This window comes from Mus caroli, chromosome 3, assembly GCF_900094665.2.
Source record: "Mus caroli chromosome 3, CAROLI_EIJ_v1.1, whole genome shotgun sequence".
Lineage (NCBI taxonomy): Eukaryota > Metazoa > Chordata > Mammalia > Rodentia > Muridae > Mus > Mus caroli.
Genome location: NC_034572.1, coordinates 88,639,922 through 88,664,084, shown reverse-complemented (window position 1 = coordinate 88,664,084; position 24,163 = coordinate 88,639,922). Strand labels below are relative to the sequence as shown.

General features: G+C 49.9%; 2 protein-coding genes across 16 annotated transcripts in view; one reads left to right on the top strand and one right to left on the bottom strand.

Annotated features, from left to right (window-relative positions):
- The window catches only part of Celf3 (CUGBP Elav-like family member 3), a 14,138-nt gene extending 6,074 nt beyond the window's left edge, over window positions 1-8,064 (bottom strand). For 3 of the 15 annotated variants that reach the window (XR_003836210.1, XM_029475344.1, XM_029475347.1), the window contains exons 1-5: window positions 7,117-7,876; window positions 6,011-6,093; window positions 1,393-1,441; window positions 862-990; window positions 687-766 (exon numbers count right to left, since the gene is read on the bottom strand). Coding sequence is in view for 13 of the 15 variants with exons in the window: in XM_029475344.1 (XP_029331204.1) it covers window positions 687-766; window positions 862-990; window positions 1,393-1,441; window positions 6,011-6,093; window positions 7,117-7,261 (486 nt within the window). In the remaining 2 variants the exon portion in view is untranslated. Of the gene's footprint in view, window positions 1-686; window positions 767-861; window positions 991-1,294; window positions 1,347-1,392; window positions 1,442-1,574; window positions 1,968-6,010; window positions 6,094-7,116; window positions 7,903-7,990 lie in introns of those variants that run through there. The other 12 variants (XM_029475348.1, XM_029475352.1, XR_003836209.1 and 9 more) reach the window with 9 other exon arrangements.
- Window positions 8,065-11,977: 3,913 nt separating this feature from the next.
- Window positions 11,978-22,789, top strand: Riiad1 (regulatory subunit of type II PKA R-subunit (RIIa) domain containing 1). Its single transcript, XM_021158853.2, has 6 exons — window positions 11,978-12,033; window positions 13,613-13,713; window positions 14,288-14,364; window positions 20,863-20,909; window positions 21,912-22,038; window positions 22,683-22,789. Exons 2-5 carry the CDS (start codon window positions 13,630-13,632, stop codon window positions 21,980-21,982), a joined length of 279 nt encoding a protein of 92 aa, XP_021014512.1. The 5' UTR covers window positions 11,978-12,033; window positions 13,613-13,629; the 3' UTR covers window positions 21,983-22,038; window positions 22,683-22,789.
- The last annotated feature ends 1,374 nt before the right edge of the window (window positions 22,790-24,163 follow it).

Here is a 24,163-nt window from a genome sequence, read left to right as displayed (position 1 = left end):
AAAAAAGAAAGGGTGGCACTGAGAGACGTCTGTGCTGGCAATCCACAGCGGATTCGCTGTGGGGAATGTTAAGCTGCCCCATCTCCCTGCCATGATTCTGGACCCACGCCCAGGTCTCATGGAGTGCTCAGTGGGTGCCACAGCACATTTTAACGTTAGCCTGAGCCAAATCAAGTCTAAATCAGAACATTGGCAAGTATTGTTAGAGTCCTAGACTCAGAGGTGAAGGGGCCCAGCCAGCTGGTTCAGTTCTCCGTCTGATGTGTGAACTTTTGAGTCGTGAGAGGCCCACATCTGCTTGAAAGCAGCTAGGTTCCAGCTGGAATTCCAGCTCATACGCAACTGAACGAACACTAACATTTAGGGACAGCAGTATCAACATGTGCTGTGCAGAGGTGGGGCCTCTAAACCAGGGTCCCGACACCCCAAGAGATGAGGTGGGGTCAGGAGGGTAGAGAAGCGGTAGGAGCTAAGAGGGGAGGCTGGAGAGGAGCCGAAGGGAATTGGACTAGAGAGGAGAAGCAGCTATGGGGGTGTGGTATTTGATTCGTTGATTTTTTTGGGAAAGTTCAAAAAGAAATAAATTAGAAACCCTATCTTGAATGGAAGTGTGCTCTGTGCCAGGGCCTGGCAAGTGTGCCAGTGGGAGAGAGAGAGAGACAAGGAAGAAGGGGGCTGGGGCTCACCGGCAGGGTCCGGCTGCTGTGAAGGGTGTTGATGGCTGCCTGGGCCTCAGCGTGAGTCTGGAACTTCACAAAGGCACAGCCTAGAGTAATTGGATGGGGTGGAGAAGAGGAGTAAGTGCCTACCATGAAGGTGCCCTACTGGGCCCTGCGGAGAAGGGATAAGGCGGAGGGCTACCTTTGCTGGTACCGTCTGGCCCCCGGAGCACAGTGCACTCGTCTATAGTCCCAAATGGTTCAAACATCTTCCGGACATCCTCATCTGTCTGCTGCTTTCCTAGCATGCCCACAAAGAGCTTCCGGTCTTCTGGGGGGTGGGGCGTAGGAGGGGAGGAATGTACGAGCCTCCTGACCACTTTCCCAGCCCTCCACCTTCACGCATCCCTGTTGCTCCTGACACCACCTCCCCCATCCTGGGGAACTGTGGCTCTAGGGTGTGAAGAACTGATAGTTGGGAATTAGAGTTCAGTAACATGCAGAACTCAGCTCTGAAGGACGTGAACTCTACTTGGCCTCCGCTTTGTAATCTCTGCAAATGGGCCAGATCTCCTACCACCACTCCTACCGCCCACTCCCTAACCCAACCTTAGCAGAGAATTCTTTAGCATTACCAGACTTCCTTCCTCAAGAAAGGCTGTCCTTCAGCTCCATCAAGCCCTGGGCCTGGGGGTAGGAGAAAAGGGGCTAAAGCCAAAGTTATAGAACCTACCTCCTCGACTCTCGCTGTCGGCTGGCTTGACCTGGATCGGCCTGTTCATCTATAGGAGAGAAAAAAAGCAAGCTGCCAGAGCCTCCTCAGAGCATCCGGAGGGATGAAGGGAGCGGAGTTGCCTCCACCCTCTAAGTTGATGGGAAGGAAAGGGTAGGCCCAATTTTGTCTAGAATTCAGACCTGAAGGGATTAGAGAGATTGGGGAGAGGGATGCGTTGGAAGATTTCATGGGGTGCAGCTCTGGGCTCAAGCTGGCCTCAGAATGGGTCACCCATAGGTGTTGCTCTCTTAGGTGAGGAAGGCCTGCTCTTAGGACCTAGGTCTTGAGTCAGAGCTCAACCAAGGAACCGATCAACCAGAGCTGCCTCCATTCTGCAAAGTAAGCGCAAACAGGCTATCTCCTAGAGAACCCCCAAGGAAGGCTGAGGGAGACCCCACAGAGGCCCAGAATTCCTTCTGACCACTGGAGGTGTGTCTGCCTCTCTTTCTGCTCCCCTATACCCCTTGACCCCAGGGGGAAGGCACTCGGGCAGCACAAAGGGAGCAGATGCCCAGTCTCCGTGGCAACGGGAGAATGCGCACCATGGCAACCGCCCACTCAGCCTGATTTATCCGTCCCCGTCGCCCTGGCGACCGTGGTGACGTCATCACTTCTGCTTCTCCACACACATCAGAGGAGGACTGGAGGGGGGTGGGAACAGGGTATGCTGGGGGGTAGAGTATTGGATGGGGGCTGGGAGGTGGGGGAGGGGCCCAAGAAAGCATCCTGGTCTTGGAGAGACGTGGAGTGAGTCCTGCAGGGCCCATACTGTTCCGGTCTCCAGTTCCTGCGTCCCGCCTCCACAACCAATCCTTCCTATCTGAAGAGCCAAGAAAGCGCTAAAGAAGCTCTGAAGGAGCGGAGGCTATCCGTGTTCCTTTGCAATCCTCCCTGACTCGGAAGTCCTCCAGAGCTCTATTCTCTCCCTGACACCCACAGTATCACCCTTTGTTCAGTCTTCAATGTGGGCAGAAAAATTTCTAGTTCTATTCTGTATCTTGTCTGGTGAGTGGACTTGGGAAATACTCCTACAGGTTGATCTCCTTAACAAAGATGGCGAGTAACTGGAAAATAGAAGCATGCAGCGTTCTGCCTCTGAACTTCTCTTGCTATTGAGGAGGACTCTGGCTGCTAGGGTCACACCCAGTCCCCTCACTCATGTGATGATGGGACAGTCTTAATTCCAGGGACCAAAACCATAAAAGAGGCATTCATTTACTTGCTAAGAGTGAGGTTTAGCTTAGGGTACTCTAAGGAAAGTCACTTAACTGACTGGAGCCTTGCCCCCTCACTGGCTGTGTCCCTCCAGGCTCCAACTTCCTCTTCCGTTAAACAAGAGGATAGACCAGGAAGTCTGCAGCCAGATGCTGCTCAACTTTGATGCTCTCGAATTTGGAAACCTTGAGTGGCATCCGCTAACATGGAGAAATAAATACAGCTCCTGGCTGGACTCTGCCAGCCAGGTGCTCACAGCCTTGGATCAAACCTGAGACTCATCTCCAATGATGTTCCTGCCCCAGCCTTCCTGCCCCACAAATCTCTGCATCTGAGAGCAGCTGGTGGGCGGGGGAGGTCACTGGCACATAAATCCTCCTGCCAATCTGCCCCCAGCTTTACCTTCTACCAATCTGGGATTATCCTATCTGAAATTCAATCTCCTAAAGTGTGTGTGTGTGTGTGTGTGTGTGTGTGTGTGTGTGTGTACACACACGCACCAGGGGAGGTCTGTAGGCTAGAAACTTATGGCCATTCATCTCTTCTGTACTGAAGTCAAAACAGGAACTTCCCTCCCAGGCACCAGCACAGCTAGCCACACCCATCCCTCAAGATAGAATGAGTCAGAACCAGGGCCACAGCATGGGGCAATCTTAGATTGGCACTTTGCCCTATCCAACAAGTCTCTGGCAAGTTGCTGTTCTCTCAGAGACCGAGAACTTGGGAGAGAAATGATGTGATACCTGCCCTGCACAGGCTTCCAGCACAAAAATAGCATATCAATAAATACCCACGGTGCGCATTCGCTCAGAGACACAGCACAGACCACATTATGGATCTTGTGGACAGAACTCCCCACCCTCACAGAGGACTTCTCAGTACTCCTAATGCCCATTTTCAGTCCTCCCTTCCTGGCCTGGCACTTCCTGTGGGAAGCTCAGCTTTGTTAGCTCACCTGGGCACACCTGCCCCCTCCCCTGAGTCCAGCTGTACTGTGTTTACCTGGCAACCGGCAGGCGCCTTGTCCCTAGCTTCCACCCACCAGGTGATAAGCCCTCCCAAGGGCTGCCCAAAGAAGAAGGGGCTATTTATACCCCAGCCAGGGATCTCTAATCTGCTTTCCCTAACAGGACCACTGTTCAGGTCCACCCCCCTCATTAACAGTCCAGATCCCACCTCCAAAAAGAGCTTGTTCTCTCACAGAACCTAATTCTCTTGACTCGCAGGTCTGGAGCCCTGCCCCTCCTGGCTCCACAGTTGGTCCTGGTGTCCCAGAGACCATTATCCCTGCCTCGAGATGATGGGAAAACCCACATCTTCAGAGTGGGAGTTTGATCCAGAACAGATGGGGAAGATAAGCCAGGCAGAGGCATCCCTCATAACCAACTTCCAAGAGGCCACACCCTACTCAGAACAGACCCAGGGACCTGCCACAGAGCCATCCTGGGGACTCCCGCTGGAGAGGAGTGAGGCTCAACAGCCACAGGCCACTAGATTCTGGGTGATAAGGGGAGCAGCACAGGCAGGCTAAAACTGCATGAGTTAAAATAGACCTTGCAGGAAGGTTTGCAGATTAAACAGTAGGAAAAACTTACTGACAGAACTATATACTCACACACTACACACACACACACACACACACACACACACACACAAAACTGAGGGGGCCACTTGGTAGGGTACAAAGGCAAAATTTGTTTATAGGTATCTCTTCCCTTAACTGACCTGAGTCACCGTTCTCAACCCCTTAGTGTGAGATTCCCGCTAGGAGAATGGACCCCTCCTTTCCTAATAGAAACTTTATCAGTCCCCCTGGATTCTGTCCACTGTGACAAAGGCCATTGTGGGAACTTAGTGTCACTTGGGAAGTCTGGAGCAGAGTGACAGAGCCATTCTTACCAGGGAGCCTTTCCTGGCTCCTATGTCCAGCCAACTGGCTTCTCAGGACAGCTTTACCTGAGCTTCACGGGCAGCTGGAGGAGCCAGATGCAGGGGAGATGTGCCCAGATGCAGGGGAAATGTGCCCAGATGCAGGGGAGATGTGCCCAGCTGGTACTGTGCTTTTGGGGCGCCTGCCCATCCCCACACTGCCAAGTCCCACTCTGGCCTCTTATGGGCTCCTTCCCCTGATCCTCCAGTTCCTGTAGGAGTTCTGAAATGAGCAGGAAACCCACAGGAATGGAGGTAAAACCTGATTGGTGAGGGCCTTCTGGAGAGAAAAAGGAGGGATAGCTGGGACTCAGCAGCTCGCATTTATCCCTAACCTGGCCTGTCAGGTGCTCACATGCATGTGTGCATGGGCGAGTGCATGCTTATTCTAGACCCCTGTGTCTGTCCACACCCATGCTCCTGCCCTCCACTCTGGGCAATGGCTGTTCCTGTTGGTTGGGATAAGATGGTTGAGGCAGGCTACAGGAGGACCTCAAGAGAGTCTGAAGTTGGGGCAGTTTAAGTAGTTCTATTTTCCATAGCTCCACCCCATCTGTTTTGTCTGTTTCCTCTCAGGAGGATGGGTGGTCAGTACCATTCTGTGTCCCATGTGGGGAGGAAGCAGAGGCTAGGACAGATGTCTCCAGCCCCTAGACAGTGCTGGGACTCAATCTGAGAGAAAACAGAAGCAGATAGATGGCCAAAAGGACCAGGAGGCTTCTTGATGTCTGTTCTCAGTTACCAACCCAGGCTTGTACAAGGCTATCTCAGAAGAAGAAGAAAGAAAAAAAAAAGTCACTTTGCAGAAGGGAAGCCACTTTAGAGCCATCTCTACTCCCCAGGCACACCTGGTAGGGTCAAGCCTGATCTTCCATGATGGTGTCGGCCCTTGTTTGCTGTCCCCAAACTCATGTCCACTCCGGGCCTTCTATACTTTGATGCTCTGTGGCTCTGTTTTAGAGTGTTTCCTGGGAGTCAGGCAGGGGAGCCTGTGTGATCTCAGACAGCAGCACAGAACAGTCCAGCAGGCCCAGCTGCTGGTTCTCAGGGCAGCAGCGCCCCTCCCCCATTTCACAGCCACCCAGCCTGTCTTAGCACCACAAAAGAGCGCCTGGGTGCCTCGTGCTCCATCTGACACAGGTGTCCCGTCTACTCTACCTTCCTCCCATACAGCTAAGTCTTCCCCCTTGCATGGCCTGGGGACACACGGGGGCGTGGGGGAGGAGCTGCATGCGCTACTCAGAAAAGGTCACGCTCACTCCACCAATCATTCCTGTTTCACGCCTCTACAGAGGGAAAGGGATGCTTACAGGGACTTCCCAGTGATGAAGAGGTGAAAAATAGCTCGGTGTCCTAGGAGGGCGGTGGGTTCGAAGCCACTCCTAAGGCTGTTGGGGGGGGGGGGGCTGACCCTGCTGAGCATAGAACTCACCCCTGGGAGAGTCTTCTGTTCGTGCAGGGCACTCTGGGCCTTCAGGGCTGAATCGCGAGCACAGTACGTCAGGAAAGCACATCCTGAGGACACAGGCAGAGAGACAGTGTCAGGTGAGTCCTCATGTTCCCCTTCCTAAGGGGCTTCCCTGCCAGATCAAGGACCTGGAGGAGCGATTTTCCCCTTCTGGACATCTCTGCCTGCTTGGCTGGGGAGGGAGGAGGCATTTATCCAGAGGTTTAAAAAGTATACCCTATCTCTGGGTCAGAGACCTGGAGGTGAGGGACGTGGGAGAGCATTTGCTCTGTTGAGAGATGGGACTGGGGACAGAAAGAGCTGTGATCTCCAAACAGGTAGTATTGTGCGCGCGCTCTTGCTCGCTTTCTTTTCCCTTTTCTCCTTCCCCTCCCCGCCCCCCGCCCCCCCATCTTGACCATCATCACCCTCTCTTTCATTTTCCCTACTTCTCGAATCTCCCAGACTCCACAAGAGACAGGTGCGCAGAGTGCGCGGAGAAGAAAGCGACAGCCGGAAGTGCTTTTTCCCCAGAACCCAAAGATTTCAGGAAGTCTCATAGCCCTGGGTCCCCGGAGCTTGGAGCTCTCCAAGTGCTGATCCAAGCCAGCTCTGCTTAGCAGCACAGCTCTTGGAGAGACCTCAGGAACCTCTTCCTAATAACTTTCTAAAACCAGTCTCTCTTGTCCATGCCCCTCTCCCAGGCTCCTTCACCTTAGTCCTGGGTTGCCCTGGTTTGACTGTGGCCACTCTTTCTAGGTTAAACACACCTGACCAGCCATCCCAACATCATCTGGGGCTTCTCACATTGTCAGTCTTGATCATCTCCTAAAACTTGTCCTTCTCATCCTTCTGTTCATCCCATGCCACCAACGCCCTCCTCCATCTCGTGCTGAGTTCTCCTTAGTTTTTCACCTTATGGTCCCTGTCTCTCAGCTGAGTTCTCACTTAGTTCCTTTATCCAGTCCTCCAGCCCCTGGACTCTGCTTCCAAATCAGCCCTTTCCAGCCACTCCATCCCCCCAGCCTCCTCCATCCTTCTTGCCTCGCAGGCCACTCAGTGCCTCCTCTCCTCCTGGCCTGACCCCTCACCCTTGTGCAGCCCGGTGTACTTGTCCTTGATGACAGTCAGCTCGAAGATCCGACCAAACTGCTCGAAGATGGGCTTCAGGTCCTTTTCCTCCAGATGCCTCGGGATCTGCCCCACAAACAGCTTGATGGCATCCGGCTCCTTCATTGGGGCGGCCCAGGAGGAGGGGCCGGGGGAGGGGAGCAGGGAGAGGACCAAAGGCAAAGGAAGCTGCCCAACCAGGAGGCAGGTGGTAGGGCCCAGGGGCCCAGCAGGGCCGGCTTTCCCTTTGGCCCCAAACCACACTGCTGAGCAGAGGAGGGCTCTTCACACAAAGGAGGCCTGGGGAGTTGAGGGCTAGGGGTCAGGGGTCTAGGCAGACAGTGTCAGGCCACCAGGGGCATAACCCAAGCAAAGGATCTCCCTCCCAGAGATCTGGCAAATATCCCAGGCCGAGGGTCAGGGTGGCCAAACCCTGGGGCGTTTGGGTGATAGCTGGAACGGTGGAGCTCAGAGGGCGGGAGCAAAGGCACAGATGCCAAAGGAGATGGAGTAAAAGTCAGAAGAGGGCGATAGGAAGGAGGCTGAGGGGCTAGGGGACTGCTATGGTTGCCAGCAGCGTCATGAGGGGGTCCCTGCTCCTGATGTGGGGCAGGTGACTCTCTCGTTGGCTTCCTAGGGAGGACACCTCCCTGTGGCTGATCCTTCTGCTGGGTCCGAAGATCCCTGATGCCAAATGCTTGATCTCTGATGGCGGCAGGGCTTCGGGGGTCCCTTCTGCCCTGCCCCCTTCAGGTTCTCCCTAGACCCCCCCTCCCACCCCCACCCTGTATGGTTCCCCGGCCTGGGCTGTTGCCGGCTACTCCCGACACTAGGGCTGCCTGCTTTCCCGGTCACCTGGGTCCCGGAGCTCTGCTCTCCGGCCGCGCTCTCCTCAACAAAAAACTCCCCCCTCCACACCCCCCCTCCCCACTCCCACCTCCTTTCCCCTGACATCAGTGATGTCAGTCTCAGGGGTGGAATACAAATTCTCTACCCTGGAGAGAGACGCACAACCCAGGCAAGAGCCACGCCCTCTTTCTATCTCTATCCTCCCTGACTCCCTTTCTGCCCCAGAAGAGCAGCTGGTCTTGATAACAACCCTTCCCCCATCTTACTCCCCAATCAGGAGTTGGGCAAGACACGAAGATGGAGAATTTATAGAGGAGCCCTAGGGTGGGGTCCATTGTTCCGGGGGTTGGAGCTGTCCCCGGTGCTGGAAGAGGAAGAGCAGACCCGGGAGATGGAAGCTGGGGGGTGGGGAGGAGAGGGCAGCCTGGCCTTTGGGGAGTCTGAGAGTGAGAACCCAAGGAAGGAAACAAGGAAAAGAAACGAGAAAGATCAGTCAGGCAGGTTGAAGGGCAGACAGGGAGGTGTAGATGAGGAAGGAAGTAGCCACAGGGTCTAGGAGGAAAAGAGCAAAAGTGAGATGGAGAGTAAAAAAAATTGAACCGGGTGTGGAAAAGGAGAGAGCTGGTGGGAGTGAGTGCAGAGAGAGTCTGCATACTTTTCCAGAAAAAGAAACAAGGGAAGCTATAGCAGTCTGGCATTTTCAGACACCCCCTTCCTTCTCTCTGGGGGTGTTGTGTGTATGAGTGCTTGGGCAGGGAGGCCAGTGGCTGGTGGCAGCTCTCACTAGTATTATCCTTGAAGACCAAGACTGCTCACAGTCTAGCATGATGTCTTGCTCACACATAGTAGGTGCTTAACAAATGTAAAGAACCTGTGACAAGTAGAGAATCTTGATTCCTTCTGTGGGAACAGGCACAGCTGCCAGGCTCCCCTTGAGGGCAGAGTACCCCATTTCTCCTTCCTTTGCTTCCTTTGGTTGGGTTCCTTGGGTAGATCTCAGAGTCAGATGAAAGGAGGCAAAAAACAAAACAAAAAACATTAGAAACTATTTTCCCCCAAAATAGTTATACTTCTAAACCTGGTTGTATGTTCCAGGTTGGCCCTCTGTGCTCCAGCCCCACACCTGCCCCATGTGTCTGTTGGCATCAGCTCTCTGGTAGCAATCTTGGCTCACCATCGATCCATTCTCCACTCGCAGCTTCCATAGAACACCCTGCTTCCCCTTCTGCCCAGGGTGGAGCAGCTGTCTCTGAGACTCCCAGATGCATCCCAGAGGCCTCCATTCCTGAGTTATCACAGCAAGCAGGTTCCTCCTCTGAAACTGAAATAACACTGCCACATCCTAGGGATTGTCCCAAATGTGCTAGACCACCCTCCATGATATGGATCTGCCACATCCTAGGGATTGTCCCAAATGTGCTAGACCACCCTCCATGATATGGATCAAGAAACTAAGACACAGAGTGGTTAAATTACTCGCCAAGATCACACAGCTAGAAACACCAGCCTGGGCAAGGTGGGGCCTGGGGTAAGGCACTGAATGCCCACACCCAGCATGCCTTGTAGGAATGAACTGATGTGAACCTGGCCTTTCTTTCCCTCTGTGCTCACTGAAGCACTGGGTAAGACTTTGTGCTTCCTCCTACTGCCCTGTTCCCTACTGACTGCGTCTGATTCCTTTAATCTGGGTCTCTGTAGCCTGAAGCTAGATTCTGTGAGGTTATATATAAATCTATATGTGAGTGAAGTGAATGTATGTACAGAGCCTTGGTTACACTTCACCATGCAGATGCTCAGGCCCTCCCAGTAGGGTGCCCTAAAATGGGTTGGGAGGGTGAGGTCATAGGAGACTTCACACTGAGTGGCCTGGAGATGCCATGGGAGTGCCAGGGGACCAGGAAGTAGAAAGCTGTAATTCTCCACAGTAACTTTCCATTCACCCACCCCACCCCCCACTTCTCCATTCTTGCCTTCTAATCTGATCTTGACATTTATGGAGACGCTAAACAGATCACGCCCTGTGAATGTGGGAGACCCCACGGACGGGCCCACTGATCTCATTACCTTGTGTCTTCTCAGCAGATCTGCCGCCCTGCTGCCCATTCAGGCTCGAGCCTAATCACATTAATCGAAATATTAAACATTCACAAAAATGAATTTCAATGAACCCCTCTTGTTCCTTTTCCCAAGCAGCAACTGGGAGAGAGCTAGAGTCAGCAAAGAATTTTCAATCCTTTGCTTAGTGTCCAGTCTATATTGGTACGGTCTCAGAGAGGGGAGAGGGTACTCAGGAGACTCTCTTAGCTGAGTGGCTATGGGTACGTCTCTGAAGTTCTGTCACTCTGAGGGGATGGCAGCCCTGTGAGGTAGCGACTAAGGGGCCCTGTGACTCAGAAGCCCATCCTTGGGAGCCTCTTTCTGGGGAAAGGAGGCTTCAGGCTGTAATTCCCCCAGGGGATTTTCCCAAAGGTCACTCTTTCCTGTTACTCTTCAGCCAAAGCTAAGTTGCTATGTATTAAAAAATTTACTGACTTTAAGGTCTGGAGAGATGGCTCAGCAGTTAAGACCACTGGCTGCTCTTTCAGAGGACCCAGGTTCAATTCCCAGCACCTATATCACAACTAACAATCACGTGTAATTCCAGTTCCAGGAGACCTTAGGTCCTTTCCTGGCCTCCACAGCAATACACATACACGATACCCAGATATACATGCAGGAAGACACCTATACATATAAAAATAAGTATCTTTAAAAATGGGGTAAGAAGCTGGGTGTGGTGGCGCACGCCTTTAATCCCAGCACTCGGGAGGCAGAGGCAGAGGCAGGTGGATTTCTGAGTTCGAGGCCAGCCTGGTCTACAAAGTGAGTTCCAGGACAGCCAGGGCTATACAGAGAAACCCTGTCTCGAAAAAAACAAACAAACAAACAAAAAACAAACAAAAAAAAACAAAAAACAAACAAACAAACAAAAAAAAATGGGGTAAGAATGGTAGCACATCCCTTTAATTCCAGCTCTTGGGAGGCAGAGGCAGGCAATCTCTGTTCCAGGCCAGCCTGGTCTACATAGCAAGTTCCACCACAGCCAGGGCTACATAGAGAGACAACAAGCCCCCAACAGGTTACTGATTTTACATTGCTATCTTCTTCCTCTTACTCTTCCCCTTCCTCTTCCTCCTCCTCTTCTTCCTCCTCCTCCTCATCATCATCACTATTATGATTTTATTGTGTATGGGGTGAGTGTGTCACAGTGTGTGTGTGAAGGTCAAAGGACTCTCAAGAGTGGATCCTCTAATTCCTTCCTCCTTTACTTGGGTTTGGGGATCAAATTTTGGACTTGAGGTTTATGGGCTGTTTTACCCATTGACCATCTTGCTGGCTTGTTTAAGACCTGTTTGTTTTTTGAAACATGATCTCACTATGTAGCCCTGGCTGTCCTGGAACTCGATACACAGACCATACTGGCTTCAAACTCATGAAGACCCTCTTTGACTCTGCCTCAGGAGTGCTAGGAATAAAGGTGTGTACTTGTTTCCTGACTTTTAAAGAATTGTGTATTTGTTTATTTGGGGTAGGGTCTCCTGTATCCCAATCTGGCCTGGAACTCACTGTGTAGCCCAAGATAAACTTCTGGTCCTTTCAGCCTCCACTTTCCAAGTCCTTGAGGTTACAGATATAACCCACTGTCTGTGTCTAGCTTGTGAAGTTATTTTGAAAAATAATTTTATGGAGCAGAATGATGGCACACACTTTTGATCCCCATACTTAGGAAACAGACACAGGCAGAGCTCTTGTGAGTTCGAGGCCAGCCTGGTCTGTGCAATGAGTTCTAGGCCAGCCAGGGCTACAGTGAGACCTTATTTTGATTAGAGATCATCTTAAAGGCCTGAGGAGATGAAAGTCCTGAGTTCAAAAGCGTCAGCACTCTCGTAAAATGCTGGGTGCTATCTTGAGTCTGTGCTTTCCAGGGAGAATGTGGACATCTGTGGACTCCTGCACCCCAGGCCTTCCTGGACAGTCACTGAGCTCCAGGCTCAGTGTAAGGTCAAATGGTACGTGACTAACATGGGATAAGGACCTCGTTTCTACATATGTGCACATAACACACATTCACATGTGTACAACACACACATGCACATGTGCACAACACAACACAACACACACACATGTGTACAACACAACACAACACACACACACATGTGCACAACACAACACAACACACACACACATGTGCACAGATTTTATTTAACCTACTATTTTCAAAACACTATTTGAACATGCAATGCATATAAAGTTATTGAGATAGTTTGCATTATTTTCTTCCATTAAGTCTTCAGGATCCAGAGTGCATGTTAAATGTCTGGCATATCTAACATAGCCGCATTTCAAGCATTTGGGAACTGAGAGACTGTGCCAGACACACTAGCTACAAGTCTATGGATTTTATCTTAGTCTCTCCCTCCAACAGAAACTATCACCCTTGAGTAACCTCTGCTCTTGCTGGGGAAACAGTGCTCTGGCAGATGGCAGCTTATCTCCCTCACTATTAACTCGATCGCCTAAAAAAAAAAAAAAAAACCTGATAAACAACCCAAACGATTGCTAACCCATATGGGCCTCTAGGAAGAGGCTTATAGCCACAGCCTGATTCACCTGCTTATGGGCTTGGGATTGTTAACACTGTTTCTGCTGCTCTGGTGGAGGCCTTCAGATCACAGAGAGACCCCTCCTTGACATAACATTTAGCTGTTTTCTCATGCTGTGTCTTGGCTTGGGCATGGGGCAGGGTTGGGGGAGGGGGGATTGTTCATGAATCCCAAACTCCTCTGATGTGAAGGTCTCTGCTGGGCACCATCTTTCTGAACAGGGAAAGCTTGTGTGTGTGTTGACAGACAGGCTCCTGCCCTTTCCAGGCAACTATTTTAAGAACTGCAGTTTTATGTTTCATTTACCCTTCTAAATAGATACTAGAAAAACAAATCTTGCAGCCAATTAGTTTCCTTCCCTTTTTAAATTCAGTTGAAAGTGAGAGAAATAATTTACAATTTATGAGGAGCCTAAGGTGAAGAGAAAATTAATCCACCTGAGGAAGTCATTCCAAGAAGGGAACTTCCGCCCGAGTACCGCCCAGTCCCCGCAGTCTGAGTTTGAGAATTACAGAGCATGGATCCCACCATGCTCTGTGGTGATTTCATATTTTAGGAATCCAGGACTTCAATATCTACTGTCTGTCTACAGAACAGATGGAATGCTCGGCTTCTGCGCCAGAGGGAAGAGAAGAAGCCTGGATTTCTTTCGGCAAGCACAGTGCCTGCCCAAGTTGGGAGCTGGGTTCTGGGGGACCCTGAGCTAGGAACCTCTTCAGTGGTATTCCTCTAGCTAAGTAAATGCACGATTTGAGGTCGGTCGAGTGGGATCAAGAAGAAAGGTTCATTTTATATACAATTCAGCTCAGCCTTTAAGTCTGAGAAAAGTACTCCCCTTAAGTCTCCAAGTCCAAGTTGATTTAGCTAGATTGGCCTTGCTTCCCTCGGTGCGACTAGGCCTTCCTTGCCTGGAAAGGATTGGTTTTATAGAGGGGCGGGGCGGGCAGCAGGGCGGGTCTTTGTTACTGGGCGGCTTGTCGCCTAGACAACCGAGTGCGCTTGATGGAGACCAGAGGCCATGGGATAGTGGGGCCGGATCCCGGAACGCTGAACCCGGAGCAACTGGAGCAGTTGCGAGATTTCAAGGTGCGTGAGTCGGCGTCACCTAAAACCCGTTTCTACCAAAGTGAAGCTCCTCAAGTCTGAGGGCCATCAAACAGGGAGGAAGGTCCCGGGAAAGGGGAACGGGGAACTGTTCCCCCAGCTGAGTGCCAGAGGACTAGATGGAGTGACCGACCGTGAACCCAACTTTCCAGGCACTTGAAAGTGCGAGGCGAACCAGATAGGGGTCTGGCCAGAGAAGCGGCAGTGGGTGTAGCTTAGTTGGCAGCCTCGCATGCACAGACCATTGGGTTCCAATTCCCTTCACGTCCTCATCCCCACCTGCATTAACTAGCACTCCCTAGGTAGAGGCAAGAGGATCAGAATTCAAGGCCAACTTCAGCAAGTTCCAGCCCAGCCCAGGCAATATGAATTTCTTCCAGAAGAGAAAAGAAATGAGGTTACCTCAAGAGAAAATCCGAAGATAGCTTTCAAGCACTCTAGGAAAAGACCTGGCTTATGCTCATTCCCCCGCACCCCACACAACTTAACGTGTCCTTTGAGGGTTGAATCCTGGATCTGTCGCACTAGATCTTGACTCCTGGTTGTTGCTCCTCAGATCCAGACTCGGATCGCAAATGAAAAGTACTTGAGAACCCACAAAGAGGTGTCTCTGCTCATCAGCGGCTTCTTCAGGTAGGTGGCTTGACAGGCTGGCATTGGGGAGCTAGTAAGAACTTTATAAAGCTGGCTGGGAACAGATGAATGGATTAATATGTGTGCCTCTTTCTTTAGACACACTCTTTTTTTTTTTTAAAGATTTATTTATTATCTAAGTACACTGTAGCTGTCTACAGATGCACCAGAAGAGGGTGTCAGATCTCATTATGGATGGTTGTGAGTCACCATGTGGTTGCTAGGATTTGAACTCAGGACCTTCGGAAGAGCAGTTGGTGTTCTTAACCACTGGACCATCTCTCCAGCCCCTAGACAAACTCTTAAAGCCACACAGGGAGAACCTTCAGTTTGAAGCCAGCCTGAGCTACACAGTGAAACCCAGACTCAAAACTGTTCCTTTTCCTTTGATTTATTGATTTTTAAAAACAGAGTCTCATATAGCCCAGGGTGGCTTCGAACACAAACTCATTCTGTAGCATAGGCTAACCTTAAACTTGTGATGATTCTTTCGACCACACCATCCCAGGTGTTGGAACTACACAAACACACCAGGGCATCTTGGTTTTGACCTCTTAAAAGTTAGAGAATTAAAAAAAAAAAAAAAGTCAGAGAATTCCCAAGAGTCAACCTTTTGTAACTCTGACACTTGTGAATTTTCTTCAGTTATCTCTACACTCTTTAAAACCATAATGTTAATTTGCTTCACCTGTAAAGACAAACATACATGGCATGTCCCTGGGAGAGGGTATGTGGCATTGGGGAACAGCGGGCAGGCATCAGTGTAAAACATTGTTCTCTCCCACAGGAGGATAGGGTTCCAATAGTGCTCCTTTGCCTACCTGGGAACACTGTAGAAAAATGCCAAGGAGCCAAGGTATGGGCTCCAGCCTGTAACCGTAGCACTTGGGGAGATGAGGCAAGAGGATCGCAAGTTCAAGGCCAGCCTGGACTACATTAGTGAGACCCTATTTCTAAAAACCAAAGAGAGAGAGAGAGAGAAAATACCAGGGCAAAATAATAATATTTTCCAAGTTTGATGGCAATCTCATGGTCCCACAATTTGGAAGTCAGAGGCAGGAAGATTTGTGTGTTCAAGGCCAGTCTGATGACAGAGTAAAACCCTCTCTCAAAAAGCCAAACATCAATAAAGAAACAAAAATTTTCCATTTCCCAGGGTGTCCTAGAACAGGCTTCTTCAGGGTTTTCCATCTAAATAAATCTGAGAATGCAGAAAGGCCAGGTGGTGAAGGCGTTGGATCTAAGACACTAATCCTTTATTTAATTCCAGCACATGGGGGCCGGAGACAGGTGGATCTCTGTGAGTCTGAGGCCAGCTTGATCTACATAGAGAAGTCCAGCCATGGCTACATAGTGAGACCCTGTCTCAAAATAATCTCCTAATGGGGTAACAGGCAAAGATCTGAGGAATCATGGAGCAACGTGAACGGAAACAAGAGTACTACCTTGAACTCTGACTCCAGCCAATCAGCACCGTTAAAGTAATGCTGGTGTCCTTTGCTAGGGGCTGGTTGGTTTTCTCATGTCGGCAGTCACCAAACTGCATTGTGATGGTGGTCAATCTTTGGTTTATGTTACTGGTCTCATGTTCCAAGCTGGTGGTACCATGTGTGCCTCTACGTATTTATACTGTGATGGCATCTTGGTAACATCTGGTGACCCCCTCCCACCCCCCAGTGACACTATAAAAGGGGGGTAATGATGATTCTGAGACAGAGTTTAATTATATAGTCCTGGCTGGCCTGGAACTCACTCTGTAGACCAGGCTGGCCTTAAACTTAGAGATCTGCCCACCTCTGCCTCCCGAGTGCTGGGATTAAAGGTGTGCATCATATACCCAGCTCATTATTATTTATTAAAAGCCATTTTATGGGGGCTGGAGAGATGGCTCAGCGGTTATGCCCACTTGCTGCTCTTACACAGGGCCTTGGTTCAATTTCCAGTGCTCACAGGATGGCTCACAGCCTGTAACTCCAGCTCTAGGGGTCCTGACAATTTCTTCTGGCTTCCTTGGGCATCAGAGATGCAGGTAGTACATCTTCATACATGCAAACAAAACACTCATACACATCAAGTAAAAATAAATCTTAGAAGACGTAGAGGACAGCTTCTATTGTTTCCGTTTCTGCAAATGACACGTTAAGCTCAGATGAGAAGTATATTCATTCCTCAGGTTGCCGACCCAGGATCCCCCCCCCTGGTTGTTCTCCACGGTACTGCATGCACAGGTGCACACGGAACCTCTACGGCAGAGCCATGGCTTAGCCATGTGTGAAGACCTGGGTTCAAGCCCAAGTCCTGGAGGCTTCCCAGGTCCTTTTGCTTTTCCTTGGATCTTTTTAGTTTTCATATTTTTGCCCACTTCTCCAAGGAGCTTCAGATTCACACAGTAGGCAGGGAAGGGATTAGTGAACACCGAGAGCTGGCCTCTGGGAAGGGCAGATTCACTCTGGCCAGGGCAGATGATATTGTGCTAGTTGGGTGCGCTGGTGCACACTTTTAATCTCAGCACTCAGAAGGCAGAGAAAGCAGATATCTGTAAGTTCAAGGTGCCATCTAATCTATATAGTGAGTTCCAGACCAGCCAAGGCTACATACAGGGAACCTGTCTTAAAAAAAAAAAAATTCAGAGTCATCTGCCTGTGTCAGATGTGGGGATGATGTTTGCATTTTTTATTCTAAAGGGAAATGAAGAATGAACAGCGTGGCTCCAGTTCTGGGACCTTAAGTCTAAGCTGGGTATGGTTCTGGCAGAGAAATTAGAAACACTGAGGACCTGTGTTAGATCTACACTGGCATCATTCACAAACGAGGGATTAGCACACTGGGTGGTGAATGAGGGTGGAATTCTGGGTGGCCCTGTGTCTCTGCCCAGGAAGTTTCCAGGGAGAGATGGGGCATCTGGGACCAGCTCTGCAGTATCCCTGTAGCCCCCAAAGCCTTCCACTTCCTCCCTTTCCACCTCCCAAGGCCAACCAGCCAAGCCCAAGTGGCTTTGCTGCCCTGCAGCTCAGCTGGGCTTCCTCCTCTGTGAAGAGGAAGGAGAGGGAGGGGCTAGGTGAAGGCAGCGTGCCTGTTCAGACCTGTCCCTGGGGTGTGCTCTTGATGTGCAAGCCAGATGAAGCTGCACACTGTTCCGGTTGGGAAGAGCATCCTCAGATTGGTTTTTCTGCATTCTGTGATTTGTGGCCATTTAGAAATACAGTGCACTTAATAACTTCAATCTCGGCCTGAGAAATGAGAAGTACAGAGACCAAACCTATTCCAGGTACCGAGAAACTGCAGACTCGGGGCTGGAGCTGCAGCTTCCTCAAAAGCTTAGTCAGACAAGTTTTCCTACAGCTCTGCCTATCACCCCTTGTCTAGAAGACTCTCCAGTGGCTCCTTCAAGCTTACAGCGCTCTCTATCATCCCTTGTCTGGAAGACTCACTCTCCAGTGGCTCCTCAATGTTGCCTTTTCTGTTTGTTTTCAAACAACCTGTTGAAAGAAATATAGAGACAAATGACAAGTCTTAAGCTGGACAAACTCTCCCATGCATGGCTACACTCCGGATGGAGAAACAAACATCTCAGGTGATCTCAATTCTAAGGATTTCAGTCTCACAACACAGACCAGGCTGGCCTCAGCCTTTCGGGTGGTGGGGGGACAGGTGTGAGCCGGGTCTAACAGCACATATCCATTGCCTTTTGTCTGTGGCATTCTCCAGTCCCTGCCACTTTGTGCCCACTTCCTTTTACTCAGTACTACCTCCATCCTGTGACTGTGACTTCGGCACACACTGCCATTGCTGCCTTCTTTTTCACAGTGCCAGGCACCCTGGTGCCCTATGCTAAGCACATGCTCTACCACCCATCCCACCACGAGTACTTCATGTCTCCTCCACTATGCATGTCTGCATGCCAACCAGCCAGCCTTTCTAGTTATTCCCTAAGCCCAGGGAGCCCAGGCAGACATCCCTGACTGCTCTCCTGGACCCTGGGGATATAAGAGCAGATACAACCCAGCTGCTAACCCCAAAGCAGTCACACACACAGGACACAGGGCTGTTTGCATCTCTGGGTTTTGTTTGGTCTTGCTGTTTCCCTGGCCCTGGGATGCTCTTGTCTTTCAATCTTTATTTTTTGCTAGTCAAATCCCATTTGTATCACAAGGGTCCCTTTCAATACAATTACTCTGTAAAGGGTTTTGGGGTTCCACTTGCAGTAACTAGTCCCTGCTCCCAAGGTGCTGTTGAGTAATCTTCTTTTAGCACTTACTTGAGGTTCCTTGGCCTTTTGGGAAACTTACTTGTTTTCTTTTGCCCCTAAGCTAGTTGAGTCAGGGCTGTGTTTATTGTGTGCTTGAGTGTGTGTGCACTCATGTGCATGTGTGTGTATGTATATGTGTGTATGCGTGTGTACTCATGGGTATGAACATGTGTGTGTGTATGTGCCTATGTATGTATGTATGTGTATATGTTTGTGTCTATGCACATGCATGTTGAGGCCAGAATGCTCTATGCCTTATTCACAGAATCTGAATCGAGGCTTGATACCAGCACGCCCCAGTGATCCTTGTCCCTCTGGTCTTCTCAGGTCACGGGCAACAGGTCGTGGCCCAGATTTTGATGTGGATACTGGGTTTTCAAGTTCCCATGTTTGGGCAGCAAGTGTTCTTTGCTACTGAGTCATCATCTCCCTAGTCCCTATTTTTTTTTCTTCTCTTAAAATCATTCCTCGTATATCATAGTTACTTACATATAACTGTCTAATTGAACTAAAGGAGGAATGAAACAAAATTATTAAGCCTTGAGTGAGGGCTTTCTCAGGAAGGGAGACTTTGGCCAAGAGAGTACCTGGAACTGAAGGTGGTAAGCCAGGTCAGACAGCCTGTGGCCAAGAAATCACTATAGGGAGCTCTGGCCTTGGAGACACAAGACCTGGGCCTCTCTTCTCTCTCTCTCTCTCTCTCTCTCTCTCTCTCTCTCTCTCTCCCTCTTTTTAGATTTATTTATTTATTTTATGTATATGAGTACACTGTAGCTGAACAGATGGTTGTGAGCCTTCATGTGGTTGTTGGGTATTGAATTTTTAGGACCTCTGCTCGCTCTGGTCAGCCCTGCTCACTCAGGCCCAAAGATTGATTTATTATTCTAAATAAATACACTGTAGCTGCCTTCAGGCGTACCAGAAGAGGGTGTCAGATCTCATTATGGGTGGTTGTGAGCCACCATGTGGTTGCTGGGATTTGAATTCAGGACCTTCAGAAGAGCAGTCAGTGCTCTTACCCTTTACTGTCTGTATAAACTTGGGCACATGATTAACCTTTTTGAGGTTTGGTTTCTTTCTTTCTTTCTTTCTTTTTTTTTTTTTTTTTTTGGTATTTCATGACAGGGTTTCTCTGTGTAACCCTGAGCCCCTGAGCCCTGGCTGTCCTGGAACTCACTCTGTAGACCAGGCTCTCCTCGAACTCAGAAATTTGCCTGCTTCTGCCTCCCAAGTGCTGGTATTAAAGGCGTGCGCCACCATGCCCAGTGATGTTTGCTTTCTTTATAAGCAAAACAGGGATACAATTATCACAGGGATGTCATAAAGTGAGATAGTATTAGTACACATGTTTTATGAACTGTGAAACTTTCTGTTCTATCAGACATTTCCAGTACCCTGGATGCATTGAGACTTTGGCATTACCTTCATGTCTGCTGTGCATCAGAGCTAATAACCCATTTGAAGTCCTTTAAAATTTTTTTTTAGGTTGTTTATTGTCTCCCTGGCCTCGGGAAATCCACGGATAAACTTCCTCAGACCATCACAGGGCTGCATTCTGTCCATAAGGCATGGGCCTCTTGAGGACTTAGAAGACACTCTTCACATTTGCTTGGTCCTGAGTGTATGAAAGTGTTAGATGAGAAAGCCCCACCTGCTTCTCCGCAGCTCCTCTGTGGAATGAATATGGCTTAGGTTTGTTTACTGCTGTTTGAATGCTTGGTTTATGTTCTTTTGAGACAGGGTCTCACTGTGTAAACCAGGCTGGCCTGAACAACACAGAGATCCACCTGCCCATGTCTCCTGAGTGCACACCATGCCCAGCCATTGTTTTGATCCTCATGTTTTTGTCTAAGATCTCCTGATCTATTGACTTCTAGAAGGGGAGACCTGTCATTAAATTGCTTCCTAAAGAGCAAGATGGGGCAGTGGCTGCAACCTGCAGGACCCTCACTTATCTTCACTCTTCTTCTTCTTCTTCTTCTTCTTCTTCTTCTTCTTCTTCTTCTTCTTCTTCTTCTTCGTCTTCGTCTTCGTCTTCGTCTCCGTCTCCTCCTTCTCCGTCTCCGTCTCCGTCTCCGTCTCCTTCTCCTTCTCCTTCTCCTTCTCCTTCTCCTTCTCCTTCTCCTTCTCCTTCTCCTTCTCCTTCTTCTCCTTCTCCTTCTCCTTCTTCTCCTTCTCCTCCTCCTCCTCCTCCTCCTTCCTCCTCCTTCCTCCTTCTTCCTCCTCCTTCTCCTTTTAATGTTTTACAGAGAAATGTTTCTGAAAAGACCGGACAACATTCTTGAATTTGCTGCACGTGAGTACAGTGGCATTGGGGTGTCCCACATGTCTGTGCAAGAAGTAGAATTGGGGATCTAGAGTTGGACAAGCCTGGGACTTTTTGTGGAGTCTAGGTTCCGTTTTCACCTGATGTCCCTCACAGGAGCTATTTTTTGAAGGCCTTTTCATTCTCCTGTCTTTTTTCTCAAAATGAGGCCAGAGCAGCACTGGGGCAGGACTTCTCTTGGTGAGGACTAAGAATTTTGAGATTCCCAAAGGAGAGTCAGGCAGCCATAGTCTATGGGGATCCCAAAGTGGTTTCTGACCCAAGCTGCCCACTAAAACCACCTGGGGAGCTTTTAAAAAATGCTGATGTTCAGGCCTGGCCTCTGGAGATTTTTATTTAATTAGTCTGGGGGGGGGGTGTTGGAGGGTGGAGGGGTGGCAGGGGGGGCAGCCAAGGTTCTGAAGACTCCCCAGGTGATTTTAATGGACTTGGCTGCAGAGATGGCTTCCGGTCAAACAATATAGAGTGGGGAGCTGTGGCTGGTGTCTTGGGTGCAGTTAACCCTGGGAGCCCACAGTATTCTGAGCAGGCCTTCCCTGCCACAGCAGATGCACTGTGACTCACATTCTTCCTGGTGTAAAAATCATCTTCCATCATCTCGCTGTGAGCCTGGCTCTCCCAGGAGAGGGAGTTCTCAGAAAAGGCCTGCATGGCAAACTGAGCGGAGGCCAGGTCCTAAGCTGGACCAGGGGCAGAACACTCAGAATCTCGGAGGCCTTGGTGGCTCCCGGAGCTTCAGGTGGGCCAAGAGCAGAAAGCCTGGGCAACATGCGCAGGCCTTACCTAGGATGGTTTCCTGGCGCTCATTGGGACGGCTGCCAGGGACAGTACGGGTACCGAGATTGTGTTGTAAAGTGGGGACCACCAGTGAGCCCTGTTAGGACAAAGCATCCGATGTTTTAGCAGAGTAAGCTGTCGCCCAGGCTTTCCCCTTCAGCATAGATGATTGCGTTGTTCTGATTTTCGTCCCAGACTATTTCACGGATCCAAGACTTCCCAACAGAATTCACATGCAGCTAATTAAAGAGAAGAAAGGAACCTAATTAGCAAAGCCACAATGCTCAGCTGCTGGGAGAAGCCAGAAGGAATCAAGCTTTGGGTGGGTGTTAGCCTCACTCTCGTGAAAAGCAGCACTGGTTTATGGGTCCAGGCTGTGAAAGAATGCAAGTGGAGAAACAGCAGAGCAGTGTGGTAGCAGCAGGCCCTTTTCCTGACAGTCTAGGGGGATAGAGGCTGTGACTAGAGGCCTGGAGTTGGTCTCTATGTCACTGACAGGAGTCTTTGGTCTAGTGAGGTGGATTGGGAGATGGATATGGGAGGTGTCCTGAGGTGCAGGGGCTGGGTCAGTACCAAGTCCTTTTCCTGAACCCTAGAGATGAGGAATCCTTCCTACAGTCTTCCAACCACCTTGTACATCAGATTAGCCCTTAAGGTCATAGCGTGTTTTATCTCCTCCTCCCTCCACAGGCAGAATGGTTCCTAAAGCCATTCTGAAGACCGAAGAGGTTTTTGTTGTTGTTGTTTGTTTGTTTGTTTGTTTTCTATTTATTTCTTTGTTTTTTCTTAATGTGAGGTGGGAAAAGCCTCACTCTTTTTTTTTTTTTTTTTTTTTTTTCTGAGACAGGGTTTCTCTGTGTAGCCCTGGCTGTCCTGGAACACACTCTGTAGACCAGGCTGGCCTCAAACTCAGAAATCTGCCTAAGGCCCCACTCCTAATCTAGTGAAACCACTTCTGTTTTGCAGGGTCGTCTGGAGCCCTGAGAGCAGCATTGCCACCAGTGTGGGTTTCCAAGCTGTGTGGACCTTCTCCTATCACGGGCCTTTCAGATCCCGATTAAACCCAGATCTGCCTGCCTTCTCTCTTAGTTTCACTTGAAGGGGGGAGAGCTCTGTGCATGGCAGCCTGCTGTGCCTGACTCCTTTTCTCCTGGAGGTGGTCAGGGGTCTAGGGTGCCAGGGACTGTTCCCACTCTGGTCACATATCAAACCACAGACAGAGTTGGGGGGTACCGAGCAAGCCATTGTTAGTTGTGGCTGGCTGAAAACAAGCAGGTCCTCACCAGCATCCTGTGACCTTCTCAAATGTCAGGTGGTGATTTTCTTTGCTTTTCATAGATGCAATAGTGAGAAAAATTGGGCTGGAAGAACATCCAGACAGATGGACAGACACTGAAAACTCAAGAGGCCCATGAGTGTTGTAACAGATGGCTGGGAGGTAGAGGACTTTGTTTTGGGGACTTTAGGAGCAAGCCAGTCATCTATTTGATGTCTGGCTAAGAGACTGAAAGATGGTTCAGATGGTAGCATGAAGCCCTTTGCATGTTTAGGAGCTCTGTGTGTGTGTGTGCGCGCGCACACATCTTTCAGGTTTGTTGCCTCAGTCTTTGGCCTCTGCAGTCAGCTGACTCCAGTGTATAAAGGAGCTCTCCTGTGTTTCCCCGTGTCGACATCACCATGGCAACAGAAGCACAGGCTGAGTGTTATTTGTTTTCCCTTGCTCCTAGCTGCCCTCACTTGCAGTGGCAAAAAGGGCAAGGGAACAGGAAGACTCAGAACCATGTTCGTTAGGAGCCGGAACCCTCGGAGGTTGGCTTGGTTTGGTTTTAAGAAAGGGTCTCACTCCCTGACCTCAAAGTTGCCATGATCCTCCTGCCTCAACCATGGCTTTGAAGGTGTGGCTACATCTGGCTCCAGAGGAGTTATTGCTGTGCTTTCAGAATTATACATCAGCATCTCTGGCATGGACAGACCTGTCCTTGCTTAGGAAATACACAAAAAGGGGGGATGGAGACAGTGAAATGCCTGCTTTGTAAGCTGGAGGATCTGGGTTCAGAACTCACATTTAAAAACCCCAAGTGTGGTAGTGTGCGCGTATAGTCCCAGAACTGGAGGAGTGGAGGCAGGTGGATTCCTGGGGCTTCCTGGTAAGCCAGCCTAACTTGGCAGGTGAGTTCCAGGTCAATGAAAGACCCTGTCTCAAAATAGAAACAAAATGAAAGAAAGAAATAAAAGTGGATGGTGCCAGAGACAACCCCCCCCCCCCGTGCCCTCTGGCCTCCACAAGTGAGCATGTGGATGTAGCTTGTAGCCCTGTCACAAACAGACAAACAAACAAACACAGGGCTGGAGAGATGGCTCAGTGGCTAAGAGCACATATTGCTTTTTCTAAAGGTCTGAGTGTGAATCCCAGTAGCCATAGGAGGCAGCTTACAACTACCTGTAAC

What these genes read in the sequence shown, in the direction of transcription:
- Riiad1 (XM_021158853.2), top strand. Translation starts at nt 13,630, where the DNA reads ATGGAGACCAGAGGCCATGGGATAGTGGGGCCGGATCCCGGAACGCTG. An exon ending in CTCATCAGCGGCTTCTTCAG is followed by an intron (nt 14,365 to 20,862) that starts GTAGGTGGCTTG and finishes AATGTTTTACAG; the next exon opens with AGAAATGTTTCTGAAAAGAC. An exon ending in CATTCTTGAATTTGCTGCAC is followed by an intron (nt 20,910 to 21,911) that starts GTGAGTACAGTG and finishes TTTTCGTCCCAG; the next exon opens with ACTATTTCACGGATCCAAGA.